Source organism: Podarcis raffonei, chromosome W, assembly GCF_027172205.1.
Source record: "Podarcis raffonei isolate rPodRaf1 chromosome W, rPodRaf1.pri, whole genome shotgun sequence".
Classification (NCBI taxonomy): domain Eukaryota; kingdom Metazoa; phylum Chordata; class Lepidosauria; order Squamata; family Lacertidae; genus Podarcis; species Podarcis raffonei.
In genome coordinates, this window is record NC_070620.1 from 15,595,219 (window position 1) to 15,609,324 (window position 14,106).

Consider the following 14,106-nt stretch of genomic DNA (forward strand, 5'->3'; position numbering starts at 1 on the left):
TGATTTTGAAATTTTTTGTGGTATGTTTATACTTTTGAAAATTAAATTTAAAAAATATTTTTAAAAATGAAATGTTAAGTTCATTAGCAGGATTAACTTAAACCAAACAGTTAAAATGAAACTTAAAAGGAAACCAAGGAGTAATTAATAATTGGATTAATGAAGAAAATGCAGTGTTATAAAATAGGGGGGGAAAGAAACCGCAAAAGGGGGGAAGTCAAAATATGTTTATTATAATATTGGATTTGTAAAAACTGAAAATTATATATATATCAGATGAGCATGAAGCTGATGTTTATTATTCAAACTAATGTGTGAAAACACATCCAACATTTTTATACAGCAGTTAAATGTGCATGCAGTTTATGCATTTTTAAAGACTACTTTAAGAAAAGGAAAAAGTTTATATTTTACCCTTACATTGTTTCAAGATGGAAAAGGGACAATCATCATATACTAAAGAAGGGCTGCTTTAAACCAAGTGCCCAATGGTATCACAAAGACCAGATACTTCCTTACAGTTTTCTGCACATCATACCAAACATCATGCAAAGAGTTCAGCAGCATTATTCTTAAAATGTAATTTCTATTCTTAAAATGGGCATGTTAAATCCACTTAGAAAGTCCACTCTACTATGTACCCTCCTCCCCCGGTTACGTTGCTTTCATTTCCATCACTGGTAATAGAAAAGGTTTAATGGGATCAACAGGCCAAGTAGAACATCAAGTGTGCAGAAAAGAAAGAAAAAGACACATTGTGTATTTATGCAATATAGTTGTACTGGTTTGGATTCTCCTTGTCTCTTTCCATGTAGTCCCTGTCAATTAGCGACTCTATTCTCTTCTTAAGGTCAGTGGGCTGTGAAAGCAATTCAGGAAGTCAGTAATGATTTTTGAATATTTTTTGCATTAAAATATGTATATAATGATCATTCAGCTTTTACTTGATATCAGGCTCAACCCAATTCCTTCAAGTGGGTGTCACGGTTTATAAACAGAAAGGGGTTAAGGGGATCATTCAGTTGTTTAGAGTGTGGTGCTGATAACACCAAAGTTGCAGGTTCAATCCCCCTATGAGGCAGTTGCATATTCCTGCATTGCAGGGGGTTGGACTAGATGATCCTCAGGGTACCTCCCAATTCTATGATTCCTAAGATTCACAACTCCATTCTATTTACATCACAAGTAGCTTCTTTGGATATGCACTCCACTATGTCCACAAAGTATTCCTATCCTGGAGGGCAAATTCTGACAACACACAGCATACAGGTACATGTTTTGAGTGCTTAAAATGACAGCCATCCTAATGTATTCTGTACTGGAATTCTTTATCATTGGCTGACTAAATCTTTTGAAGTTGCCTCATCGGACATTCTCAAAAACAAAACAATTTTTCACTTGAAAGTACTGTCACAATAAAAGTACAGTGGTGCCTCTCAAGACGAAATTAATTCGTTCCGCAAGTTTTTTCTTCTTGCGAGTTTTTCGTCTTGCGAAGCACGGTTTCCCATAGGAATGCATTGAAAATCAATTAATGCGTTCCTATGGAGACCGCCTTCAGACCAGAGAAGGACTTTTCTCCCCACCGCCAGCCTTCAGAACGGCCTTCTGAAGGCTGGCGGTGGGAAGAAAGGCCCTTCTCCTGCCGCCAGCCTTCAGAAGAGTTCCCGCAGGGCTGCCTAGGCTGTGGATAGCAGCCTGCTGCCCGGCGCGAGGGGCGCTCTGAAGCAGACATCTGCAGCTTGGGAAGCCCTGCAGGACTTCCCCGCAGGGCTCTCCAAGCTGCGGATAGCAGCCTGCTGCCCCGCACGAGGGGCACTCTTAAGCAGAGCGCCCCTCGCGCGGGGCAGACATTCGCAGCTTGGGGAGCCCTGCAGGACTTCCCCGCAGGGCTCTCCAAGCTGCGGATAGCAGCCTGCTGCCCCTCACGCAGGGCAGACACCTGCAGCTTGGGGAGCCCTGCAGGACTTCCCCGCAGGGCTCTCCAAGCTGCGGATAGCAGCCTGCTGCCCCACACGAGGGGCGCTCTTAAGCAGAGCACCCCTCGTGCGGGGCAGACATCTGCAGCTTGGGGAGCCCTGCAGGACTTCCCCGCAGGGCTCTCCAAGCTGCGGATAGGGGTAGCAGGCTGCTATCCGCAAGCTGCGGATAGGGGCAGCAGGCTGCTATCCGCAGCTTGGAGAGCCCTGCGGGGAAGTCCTGCAGGGCTCCCCAAGCTGCGAATGTCTGCCCCGCGTGAGGGGCAGCAGGCTGCTATTCACAGCTTGGAGAGCCCTGCGGGGAAGTCCTGCAGGGCTCCCCAAGCTGCGAATGTCTGCCCCGCGTGAGGGGCGCTCTGCTTAAGAGCGCCCCTCGTGCGGGGCAGCAGGCTGCTATCCGCAGCTTGGAGAGCCCTGCGGGGAACTCCTGCAGGGCTCCCCAAGCTGCGGATGTCTGCCCGGCGTGAGGGGCGCTCTGAAGCAGAGCGCCCCTCACGCGGGGCAGCAGGTTGCTATCCGCAGCCTAGGCAGCCCTGCGGGAACTCTTCTGAAGGCTGGCGGGGGAGAAGGGCTTTTCTTCCCACCGCCAGCCTTCAGAACAGCCTTCTGAATGTTGGCGGTGGGGAGGAAAACCTTCCTCCCACCGCAAGTCTTCAGGACAGGTCCGGGAACAGAGGAGAAGCGCTGCGCACCTTCTCCTCTGTTCCCGGACCTCCCACCGCAAGCCTTCAGGACAGGTCCGGGAACAGAGGAGAAGGCGCGCTGCGCTTCCCCGCTGTCCCCGGAGATTTCCCTATGGGCTTTCGTCTTGCGAAGCAAGCCCATAGGGAAATTCGTCTTGCGAAGCCGCTAAAAATCGGAAAACCCTTTCGTCTTGCGGGTTTTTCGTTTAGCGAGGCATTCGTCTTGCGGGGCACCACTGTATTGTAGGAATAAATTACTGCCAACAAGTAAAGGAAGAACATCCATACCACACCTTTACTGGGAATTTCAGTTGGTTGTATACTTCAGACACAAGAAGATTGTGGCTCAAAGTCTTGCGCATTTTCATGATTCTCACAATTGCGGCATCAATTTGGTATTGCCGATCCTGAAATACCCTCTCTGTAGTGCTTGCTTGTTCTTCTACCTGCAGGAGCAGGAATTTGGAAAAGAAAGTATATCAGAAATTGAAAAAGCCTGTCTTTGCCATCCCTCAAGTGAATGGATTAATTTCAATCAGTAGTGTAGTGTGGGCGTGGACAGGATTTTTGTTGGGGGTGGGCAGGACTTCTGTTGGGGGGCTGAACTGACGTGATTGGTCAGTTAGCTAAGTATATTGTTTTACTTGATCTGGGGGGAGATGCCCCCCCTGTGGCTATGTCCATGTAGTGTAGTTAATTTGGGTTGAGTGGATGAAATGGTATTGGTGTTCTTGGGGTACTACTTCTGATAAGTAAGGCCCTCCCCTTAAAACCACATATGAGAGTCCTTGCTTGTCATCATTGTAAAGGGGGAAAGAATCCTTTAGACTCCATCCACCTCACCATTTCACTATGCAAACTTTTGAAATAAATGTACAGAGCCAGAGGCAATTATGCTGCTTAAGGTCACAGTCTTGTATCCTAAGACACCTACTTACAAACAAGCCATGTCTGTTCATCAAGGTCATCTTAAGAGGACTGTCTTTTGGTGTCCCCACCTACTGAGGTCAGGCAGGCAATGACTGAGGATTAGGCTCTCTGAGTAGGAGCACACTGGCTTTAGAGTAGGGTTTCCCAAACTTGGGTCTCCAGCTGTTGTTGGACTCCAACTCACATCATCCCTAGCTAGCAGGACCAGTGGTCAGGGATGATGGAAACTGTAGTCCAAAAACAGCTGGAGTGTCAAGTTTGGGAAAGCATGCTTTAAAATACCCTTTCCATGACTGTGCCTATTCTCATGAGTTTTAAGAACCAGGTGAAAAAGTTTTAGTTTGTCCAGGTCTTTTCAATAGGATGCCATATTTTATTTAATGGATGCTTTTTGTAGTTGATTGTTCTTAGCCAAGTAAAAAGCAATACAATAAACAGGAGTTCTGCTAAATCAGACTAAAGGCCAGCTAGTCCAGCAAGGTGATCTCACAGTCGCAAACTGGATGCCTCTGGGAAGTCCAAAGCAGGACATGAGCACAACAGCCCTCTACCATTCAGAGCCCTCTACTGGTATTCAGAGGCATACTGCCTATGCTACTGGAAGTAGTACATAGTTCTCATGCCATTGACAGTAGCCACTGGCAACCTTAGCCTCCATAAATTTTCTAATCCCCCTTTAAAGCCATCCAACTTGGTGACTTACCATTACATTGATTCAAAAGGCGTTTTACAGTTTTATGACCTTTATACCTTTTTAATGCTGTGCTGTTTAATTGTAAGCTGTCTTGAAAAGAAATTTCATTTAAAAGCAAGATTAAAAAAGATTTCCATAAAAGAAAGTCATTTTGGGGTCAATGGGAAGGCTACACATTTTACAATGTGTAAGGTCAGATCACTTCCTGGTGCAACTGGACATCTCAGAGACTCTTCCCCTCTGCAGGGAGGTGGAACCTATTCGGATGTTCCGCCCCCGCCACTTAATGGATCCAAATAGCTTCCAGAGAGTGGTAGGGGATGTTTTAACCCATGCTGATGGCCTTTCAGCTGATTTCCTGGTGACCTGCTGGAATGCAGAGTTAACCAGGGCTATTGACTGTCTGGTTCCGAAGCGCCCTCTCCGATTGCATGGAGCTCGGACAGCCCTGTTGTTTCCCCCAGAGCTGAGGGCGATAAAACAATCATTCAGACGGCTAGAGTACCGGTGGCGGAAAACTCATTCTGAATCAGACCGGACACAGGTTAGAGCTCAACACTGAGCCTACCAAGTGGTTATGGTGACGGCGAATAGGACCTTCTTCACCTCCTCTATTGCATCTTCAGAAAACAGCAGCAGGAGACTCTTTCAGGTGGTTCACAATCTATCAGAACCACCTTCGTCATTGGGCCAGGTAGGGAACCCAGGATCTCCTGCAATGCTTTTGCAAAGTTTTTTGCAGATAAAGTCGCTCAGATTCGGAAGGAGGCAGATTCCACCATGGAAGCAGGGCCGAGGTGGGAGAGTGCTGGAGTCCTGTCTAGTCATATTATATGGGAACAATTCCAATCTGTTACCTCCAAGGATGTGGACAGGCTGCTTGGACGAGTGAAACCAACCACCTGTCTTCTTGATCCTTGCCAATCCTGGCTCATAAAAGCAAGCCGGGAAGGGCTGGGCGATGGGCTCTGCGGGGTGGTGAATGCTTCCCTCTGCGAGGGAGCCTTCCCAGACCCGCTGAAAGAGGTGGCCATTAAACCACTTCTTAAAAAAACATCTTTAGGCCCGGCCAATATGGCCAACTATTGCCCAGTCTCAAATCTTCCATTCTTGGGCAAGGTGATTGAGCGGGTGGTTGCTAAACAACTCCAAGCATGCCTGGAGGATGCAGACCATTTGGATCCCTTCCAGTCGGAATTCAGGCCTCATCATGGGACTGAAGCTGCCTGGGTCACTCTGGTTGAGGATCTCCTGTGGGCTAGGGACAAAGTTGAAAGCTGTTTCCTAGTTCTGCTGGATCTCTCAACAGCCTTTGATACCATTGACCATAACATCCTTCTGGACCATCTAGAGGGGCTGGGAGCTGGGAGGAGTGGTTCTGCTCCTTTCTCCTGGGCCGTGTCCAGAAAGTGGTGTTGCGGGATGAGTTATCAGACCCCTGGGCTCTCACTTGTGGGGTGCCTCAGGGTTCCATCCTCTCCCCCATGCTTTTTAATATCTATATGAAGCTGCGGGGAGAGATCATCAGGGGGTTTGGGCTGGGTGTTCATCAGTACACAGATGGTACCCAGCTCTACCTCTCTTTCAAATCAGAACCAGTGAAGGCGGTGAAGGTTCTGTGTGAGTGTCTGGAGGCGGTTGGAGGATGGATAGCGGCTAACAGATTGAGGATGAATCCTGAAAAGAAAGAAGTACTGTTTTGGGGGGAAAGGGGGCGGGTGGGTGTGGGGGACTCCCTGGTCCTGAATGGGGTGACTGTGCCCCTGAAATACCAGGTACACAGCCTGGGAGTCATTTTGGACTCACAGCTGTCCATGGAGGTGCAGGTCAATTCTGTGTCCAGGGCAATTGTCTACCAGCTCCATCTGGTATGCAGGCTGAGACCCTACCTGTCCACAGACTGTCTCGCCAGAGAGGTGCCTGCTCTAGTTATCTCCCGCTTGGACTACTGCAATGCGCTCTACATGGGGCTACCTTTGAAGGTGACTTGGAAACTGCAATTAATCCAGAATGCTGCAGCTAGACTGGTGACTGGGTGTGGCCGCCGGGACCATATAACACCGTTCCTGAGAGACCTGCATTGGATCCCAGTACATTTCCGAGCACAATTCAAAGTGCTGATGCTGACCTTTAAAGCCCTAAACGGCCTCAGCCCAGTATACCTGAAGGAGCATCTCCACCCCCATCGTTCAGCTTGGACACTGAGATCCAGTGCCAAGGGCCTTCTGGCGGTTCCCTCATTGTGAGAAGTGAGGTTACAGGGAACCAGGCAGAGGGCCTTCTTGGTAGTGGCACCTGCCCTGTGGAATGCCCTCCCATCAGATGTCAAGGAAATAAGCAACTATCCTACTTTCAAAAGACATCTGAAGGCAGCCTTGTTTAGGGAAATTTTTATGTTTAATGCTGTAATGTGTTTATAATATTTGATTGGGAGCTGCCCAGAGTGAGTGGGGAAACCCAGCCAGATGGGCAGGGTATAAATAAATAATAATAATAATAATAATAATAATAATAATCATTATTATTATCATTATTATTATTATTATTATTATTATTATCATTATCATTATCATTATCATTATCATCATCACAACACCAAGAACAACTAAAAATATGTTCAGCTCTAATTTAAACATTTGCAACAAAAAACAATTTCCATCCTCTTCCCTATCTTCCAAAAGACTGCTTGGCAACAGGAAGAAAATGGAAGTACAAGGAGATATTACAATAATTATGAAAAATTAAAAAAAATAGTATTCAAAAGCAGCTTCTCCCAGTTTAAATGGGTGCTGGATGGCCATAACCTTGAACAGATTAAATACTTCAGTTATCTAGGGCTCACATTCCATCATACAGGATCTTGGAAGCACCACTGGCAAACCTCCCTTCAAAAGGCGGAGATCACAAAGCTAGCCATACTCAGATTCTTTTTCACAAAGGGTGGCAAATGTGTTCCAGCATCCTTAAGGGTTTTCAACGCAAAACCCATTTCCCAACTCCTGTACGCAACAAATGTCTGGCATAATGGGGACGTGCCTAAGATAGACGGCTTTCAGGTAAAATTTCTACAATCTCTACTGCAGGTACTCAACTGTGTCCCCAACTCCATACTTATGTTAGAAGCTGGTGAATGCCCAATTTTAACTAAAGCATGGTGGGCTGCCCTAAAACATTGGCTCAGGATTGCAGTGTTTGATCTAGGGAAGGGTTTGTATCAACACCTGACCAATGAGGAGTTTGTCAGCAATTGACAGAAAACCATGGCTAGAAAAGTCACCTCTATTAGTCTGTCACCCCCCCCCAACTCTATTACCTGGTTATGAAGGCACCCTAAAGACGTTAAAGCAAAGATTATGGGATAATGTACACAGTGACTTGCGATCTCGATCACACACAGTTTGTAGTCCGCTGGCAGTAGGAGTACACTATGGGCATGTCTTTAAGTTAACACCTTACATTCAAAACCTGACAGTACCAAATTACCGAAGGTTATTCACCAAAGCCAGACTAAACATTTTTCCTTCTGCAGTGTTGGATGGCAGGTTGAGAGGAGTTCCCTACCAGGACAGACTTTGCTCGTGTGCCCAAGACATCAGTTCTATAAAACATATTTTGCTGCACTGTGCGAAATACAAATAATCCAGGGCTGAATTGATATTACCCTTGCTGGTACCTTTCCCAGGAAAATCAGAGGCTCACTATGTCAGGAAGACCGGACATACGCTAGAACATTAGCAGTGGCAAAGTTTTTGTCGGTGGTTGCAAGAACCAATGATCCCTAACTTTAAGTCTGAACAAAATGCTTGTTTAACCTGGAGGTAGGCTGTCTGAATTGTGTATTGCTTTGGAACTTCTGGTTAGCGCCAGCGCTTAATGGCGGATTTCTCCCGGAGCTCCGGGAGAGATCTGCTTCGTAGGTTCGGGTCCCGTCAGCTACGGCGGAGCGGGGACCCCCAAAAATCACAGGCGCGTAGCCTGTGAACTGGAGACTCGGCGGGCACCTTTGTGCCCCCCCGACGCTGTGAAATAGCCTTTTTAAAGGCTGCGGATCAGCGGAGGGTGTGTGGAGCGGTGCTGAGAGTCGTTTTCACCCAGCCTGCGAAACGAAGCCGCGTCGCCATTAGCGGAGAGCGCTGACTTCTTCCAGTGAATTTGGACTAAAAGGAACATCTATCCGTGAGTAGGATTGACTGCTAAGATATAATTGGGCACTAAAATTAAAGAAATTGGATACCGAGACGGACAAGCACCAAAAAGGAAGTCTGCTTTCCGTTCTGTAGCAAGATCAAAGCGAAAGGCATTTCAGCTGTAACTGTCTGAAAGGAGAGTGGTGGGAACTAATAAATCCATCACCAAGTAAAGAACTCCCTCCCCGAAGGCAGGGGGGGGGGGAGAAGATTTTAAAGTGTTTCCCTGCCATTTTAAAAGAAATTGAGCTATTTATCGCTGCTCCTGTACCTGGGGATCGGACTGCCGGAGAAAAGGCACCGGCTAAGGATTGTTGATATAAGAAGGTAAAAAAGTATCTTTAACTGACTTTGGCTACTCTCAACCTGAAACATTTATTTTGTTGCACAGCAAAGCTACTTGCAGGACATTATTGACTTGGATTTTTTAGAAAGAGTAAGAACAATAGAAAAGAACTTTGTTTATTTTCTGGAGAGTGGGGGATTAATTTGAAAGTAAAGAACTGACTGCACGCCCTCTAGAGGACTTATACATTGTTTCAGCAACAAGTGGAGCTTAAAATTTGAGAACTTTTGTCTGACAGCTCAAGAGTGTGGGAATGACCTTGAGTAAAAGACTTTGTTATGGCAGATGGTAAAGAGAAATCTCACAAGAAAGAGGATTTACAAGAAACAACCTTGAGATCTGGCAGACAATACAAAGTTGAATCTTTTATGCAAAGAAGGGCTTCTGTATCAGGAGCCCCTGGAACTACAGTTATTCCAAAGGCAAAAGTGAAAATAATGTCTTCAGAAGAATCCTTTGCTAAGGTATTGGAGAAGATAAATGACTCTTTAGAGGAATTAAAAAAGCAAGGTGCAGAAACCAAAGTACAAGTTGCTGAAACAAATAAGAAAATTGAAGAAATCTCTGGGAAAATTGATTCAAATACAAAAAGTATAACTGACCTTGGGAATAAAGTGAACTCAAATGCAGAAGCAATTGGGAAATTATTGGAAGAATCATCTACAACAAGAAAGATAGCTGAGGAAGCTAAAGAAATTGCAACTGCTGCTGAGGGAAAGTTTCCACCAGTGTTCAAGAAACTAGATGAATATGAACTGGCACTTTCTATGCAGGATATGCAACGCAAGGAGAGGAACTTAAGGATCAGACTTGTGCCGGAAAAGGAAGAAGACAACCTGGTGGACTATTTGACAAAAGAATTCTCTGACTTTTGGAAGCAGGAGCTGGACAAAGAAGAATTTAAGATAGAAAGTGCATTTAGACTGGGAGCAAGGCAGAGGAAGAACAGACCCAGAGACTGTTTAATAACTCTGAGATCAAAGGAGGAACGGGACAAAATACTGAACCTGCATTACCAAACAACCCTTCGAATTGAAGATTTTCACATTGAGATTTTTAAAGATATTCCCAAAAGCATTTTGGGAAATCTTGGAAAAGGAAGGGGATAAACTGAGATTGCAGAGTTTTGAGAAATTAAAAGGGAAGGTGAGAGATTGGTTGCATTATCATCAAATAAATGAAGTGTTTAAAATGGACAGTAAAATTGGCTTCCAGGTGGAAAAATCAAAATTGGAGACAGAATTGTTAGAACCAAGTACCAAGAATTTGTCAAAAATGTATAATCTGCTGCTGAAATGGAATACACAAGATGAAACGGTTAAATCAGCTATGATTAAATGGGCTCAGGACATTGGTCATAATATTTTGTTTGCTGATTGGGAAAAGTTGTGGACCACCGGGATGAAATTTACGGCATGTAATGCCTTAAGAGAAAATATTATGAAAATGATCTATAGGTGGTACATAACCCCAGTCAAGCTTGCAAAGATTTACCATTTGCCTGACAATAAATGTTGGAAATGTAAAGAAAAGGAAGGTACATTCTTTCACCTTTGGTGGACGTGCCCGAAGATTAAGGCATTCTGGGAAATGATCTATAATGAACTTAAAAAGGTATTTAAATATACTTTCACCAAGAAACCAGAGGCCTTTCTCTTGGGTATTGTCGGCCAAGGGGTGTTAAAGACAGATATAACTTTCTTCATGTATGCTACAACAGCAGCTAGAATACTCATTGCGAAGTACTGGAAGACGCAAGATTTACCCACACTGGAAGAATGGCAGATGAAGGTGATAGACTACATGGGCTTGGCAGAAATGACGAGCAGAATCCGAAACCAGGGAAGAGAAGCAGCGCAAGAAGACTGGAAAAAGTTTAAGGACTATTTAAAGAAATACTACAAAATTAATGAGAGTTAGAATGATGTTGGATTGGAAAGTAAATGGTTACTATTAGTAATGGTTAAGACAAGGAGAATAAGGAAGATTAGTTTGAATTTTTATTAAAATAAGGGAAGATTTGCTGAGTAATTGATAAGAACTTGGAATACAGAGAAGGGAGGCACGAGGAAGTCGGGGAAGAAAGGTGTAAGAAACTAAGATATGAAATGGTACATGTTTTTTGTTTTGATTGTGTTTTTTGTTTGTTTATGTATTTGTTATATGTTTGTGTTGTTATAAAAATCTGTAATAAAAAATTATTATAAAAAAAAAATGAATTGTGTATTGCTTTGTAATGATTTGTTGGGTCTCTGGACTGTAATAAAGATTGATTGATTGACAACAATAAGCTACAGCTAACAAGTCACCCAGCATGCAACTCCTAGCCATAAAAACCTGAACCACTAAGCATTCAATGTAAATAGATACTTAACCAAAAGCTAGGGAAATAAAAATCTAATTTAATGTACAAAACAGCTCACATTTCTTATAATGAGACAAGTACAAGTGTCTTGATGTCCCAATCTCAGGAAGAGAGGTTTTTGTAACCCATGCCCCTGGCATATAAAATGGTTCAGGATGACTCAAGCAGTATAAATTGAAAACTGGAGCCAAAATAATTGCCACTGAATTGCTTCTGGGTGATTCAGGGCACTCCCCAGGCACCCAGAAAATATACGACAGTAATCTGAAGGGAAAAAAGAACCAGAGACCGTTTCTTTCATCTGGATCTGATTGATTTTTATCCTGAATAGCTTATGTCTGAAGTCATCATTGCAAATAAATTTGTCGCCATCTTCCACATCTTTGCCTCTGGGGCTTTTTGTTAGCACTCTGGCCTTGCCGCAGGCTAATGACTGGAGGGTTCGTCGAAGGTCTCCATCCTCTAAAACAGAAAGAGATGGTTTAGTTTTTTAGCCACTAGCACTCAGAAGCCACAAGGAACATCCAATACGGACCTATTCCAGTAGCTTGTTTTATCTCCTCTAAACTGAATTCTTCACCTTCGTTAAACATAAGCAGCACTAAAGTCTGGAACAATGAGACCTGTAGCTCTTTTTTGCCCTGTCAGGAACAAAAAAAAGTGATAAAAATACTTCTGCATTTACTTATAAAATGTAAATAATTTGTTTAACAATAGTTCTAGATCCATGCACAGGGAGGTCCTACACTTTGCATTTATTTAACATTCATTCCATATAAAAGGAAATAATATCCATATGATAGCTGTGTTATCTTTATAGCAGAGTGCTTATACCTTGGGAAGACACTATGTGTAATCATGTTTGCCTTTTTAAACTACAGTTAAGAACTATATCTGAAACACTTCAACCACAGTTTAGCATTGGCCATGAATTTAACCATGGTTAAATCTACATTGAGCAAACCCTTGTTAGGACAGTTTCCCTGATTCTCTAGCCAATCTGTTTGCAAGGTGATAAACAGATCTTTCTGGTGTTTCCCTATTTCCAAGACCAATTCAAAGTGCTGTTTTTAAAGCCTTATACAACTTGGATGTAAATACAAGTCCATGGTCACCCAGCAAAAAGGAATATTTTTTGCAAATATATTTATGTAAGCCAATACAAATGGGCCCCTATTTACACCTGAAATTGGATAATTTTGATGGAACATGGAAAGTATTGTTCTTGGGGTGGATGGTTCATGAAAGGATGAAAGTTTCGTGAAAGGATGGATGTTTCATGCAAATGATAGCACAGGATGTTGGTGGCAGAACTGATGAAGAAACAAAATCAAATGAAATGAAATAAAGTAAGAACAATTCACAAAAGCTGAACAAAACCTAGAGACCAATATTTTAAAATGGGAATGACCACTTAAAAATCCCTGCTACATTCCACATCTACTAAATGGCTTCAACAAGTCATTAACAGTATACCAGAAAGCAAACAGTACCTCTTTAAATTCTGCTTTGAGTACGCAGTGTCCTAATGCTGATTGCCACTGTAGTTTCCTGCCACTGTGCTTTCCTAGATAAAATGTCTTGAATATCTCCTGCAGTTTTATCATCTAAAGAGAAGAGAGATATGAGCTTCAAGTACAGGGTTGCCATATTTCAAAAAAGGTTTGCTGAATTTTGTTCGGCAAAATTTCCTCATGTGCCATTTTTACACCTGAAAACCAGGACATGTCAGGAAGTTTCCTGACGTATGGCAAGTAAAAATAATCAACTAGTACAGTCTTATCTATGCTGAGCCATTAAAGGCTTTATAGGTCAAAATCAGCACTTTGAATTGGGTCCGGAAGCTATTTGGAAGCCAGTGCAGTCAGGCCAGGATTGGTGTGAGATGATCAAACCTTCTTGTCCCAGTGAGCAACCTGACTTTATTTTAAAAAGTCATTTATCCCAAATTGTTCTTTTAACCATTTTTTTAAAAGTACAATAAGTTTTAATCTTTTTGTATAGTGTTGCAACTACAAAGGGAGAGGCCCACAAATTACTTACTTAAACTATTTAACTTAAGTAATTCTCCCCAAATATCAAACCCAAAGGCTGATGCCAGAGGTTTCTTGGCAATTTGCCTAAGTTTTCCAATTATTAGATAAAGAAGTTTTAATTTTAATCAGTAGTATATAGCAGTGGTTTTCAACCAGCGTGCCGTGGCACCCTGGGGTGCCTTAAATGATGGTCAAGGGTGCGTGCAACGGGCAACACTGGCCTCTCTCCCTCTTTCTTCCCCTGTCTCTTCTGATGACCTCTCGTGTCTTTGCCTCCGAAATGCTTGCACAGTTGTTTGTTGCAGTAGCCCTGGCTACAAGCAACTGGTACCTCTGGGGCTGACCAGGGGATGTTGGTTGCCAGAAGCTGAGGCAACCTTGGAATAAACAAGCAAGTGGGTGAGGGAGCCCAGCCAGCCAGTCCACCAGCCCCTGCTGTTGGGAATGGACAGACAAGTGTGAGGCCGGGCAGGTAGGCAGGCACCGTGCTAGCCTTTCTTGTACTTGCTGTGTGCAAAGCCTACCAGGGAGTGGAGTGCCCAGTGCTGAAGGGGAGCCTTTCCACCATGCAGGCCCAGCAGCACCCACTGCTGCCACCCAAGGTAAGGTGCTGTCCTCAAGTTCATCTTTGGCCAGTCTCTGTTGGGCTACTAAGGCTGGAAGCATCCTCTTCCCAAGCCCCTGTGGCAGTGTGAGGAAGCACCTCTCTTGGGGGGGGGGGCGGCTCAAAGACCAGGGGCAGAAGCAGTGGCTGCCCAGACGACTCCCAAGGAGAAGGGAGAGGAGAGGAGGCTGAGTGAACACTCCAAAAGGGAGGGTGTTGGGAAAAGAGTGAGAGGTTGTTCGCTCTGCAGGCAAGGGGCGACATAACTGGGCTCCTGAGCCC

At 44.2% G+C, this 14,106-nt stretch overlaps 1 protein-coding gene across 2 annotated transcripts in view; it reads right to left on the minus strand.

The window, feature by feature from the left end:
- Positions 1-272: 272 nt before the first annotated feature.
- The window catches only part of LOC128406025 (cullin-4B), a 175,708-nt gene continuing 161,874 nt past the window's right edge, over positions 273-14,106 (minus strand). For both annotated transcript variants that reach the window (XM_053373079.1, XM_053373078.1), the window contains 5 exons: positions 12,678-12,791; positions 11,720-11,825; positions 11,474-11,646; positions 2,956-3,108; positions 273-859 (listed from right to left, as the gene is read on the minus strand). In XM_053373079.1, coding sequence (XP_053229054.1) covers positions 764-859; positions 2,956-3,108; positions 11,474-11,646; positions 11,720-11,825; positions 12,678-12,791 — 642 coding nt within the window. In that variant the 3' untranslated portion in view covers positions 273-763. The remainder of the gene's footprint in view (positions 860-2,955; positions 3,109-11,473; positions 11,647-11,719; positions 11,826-12,677; positions 12,792-14,106) is intronic.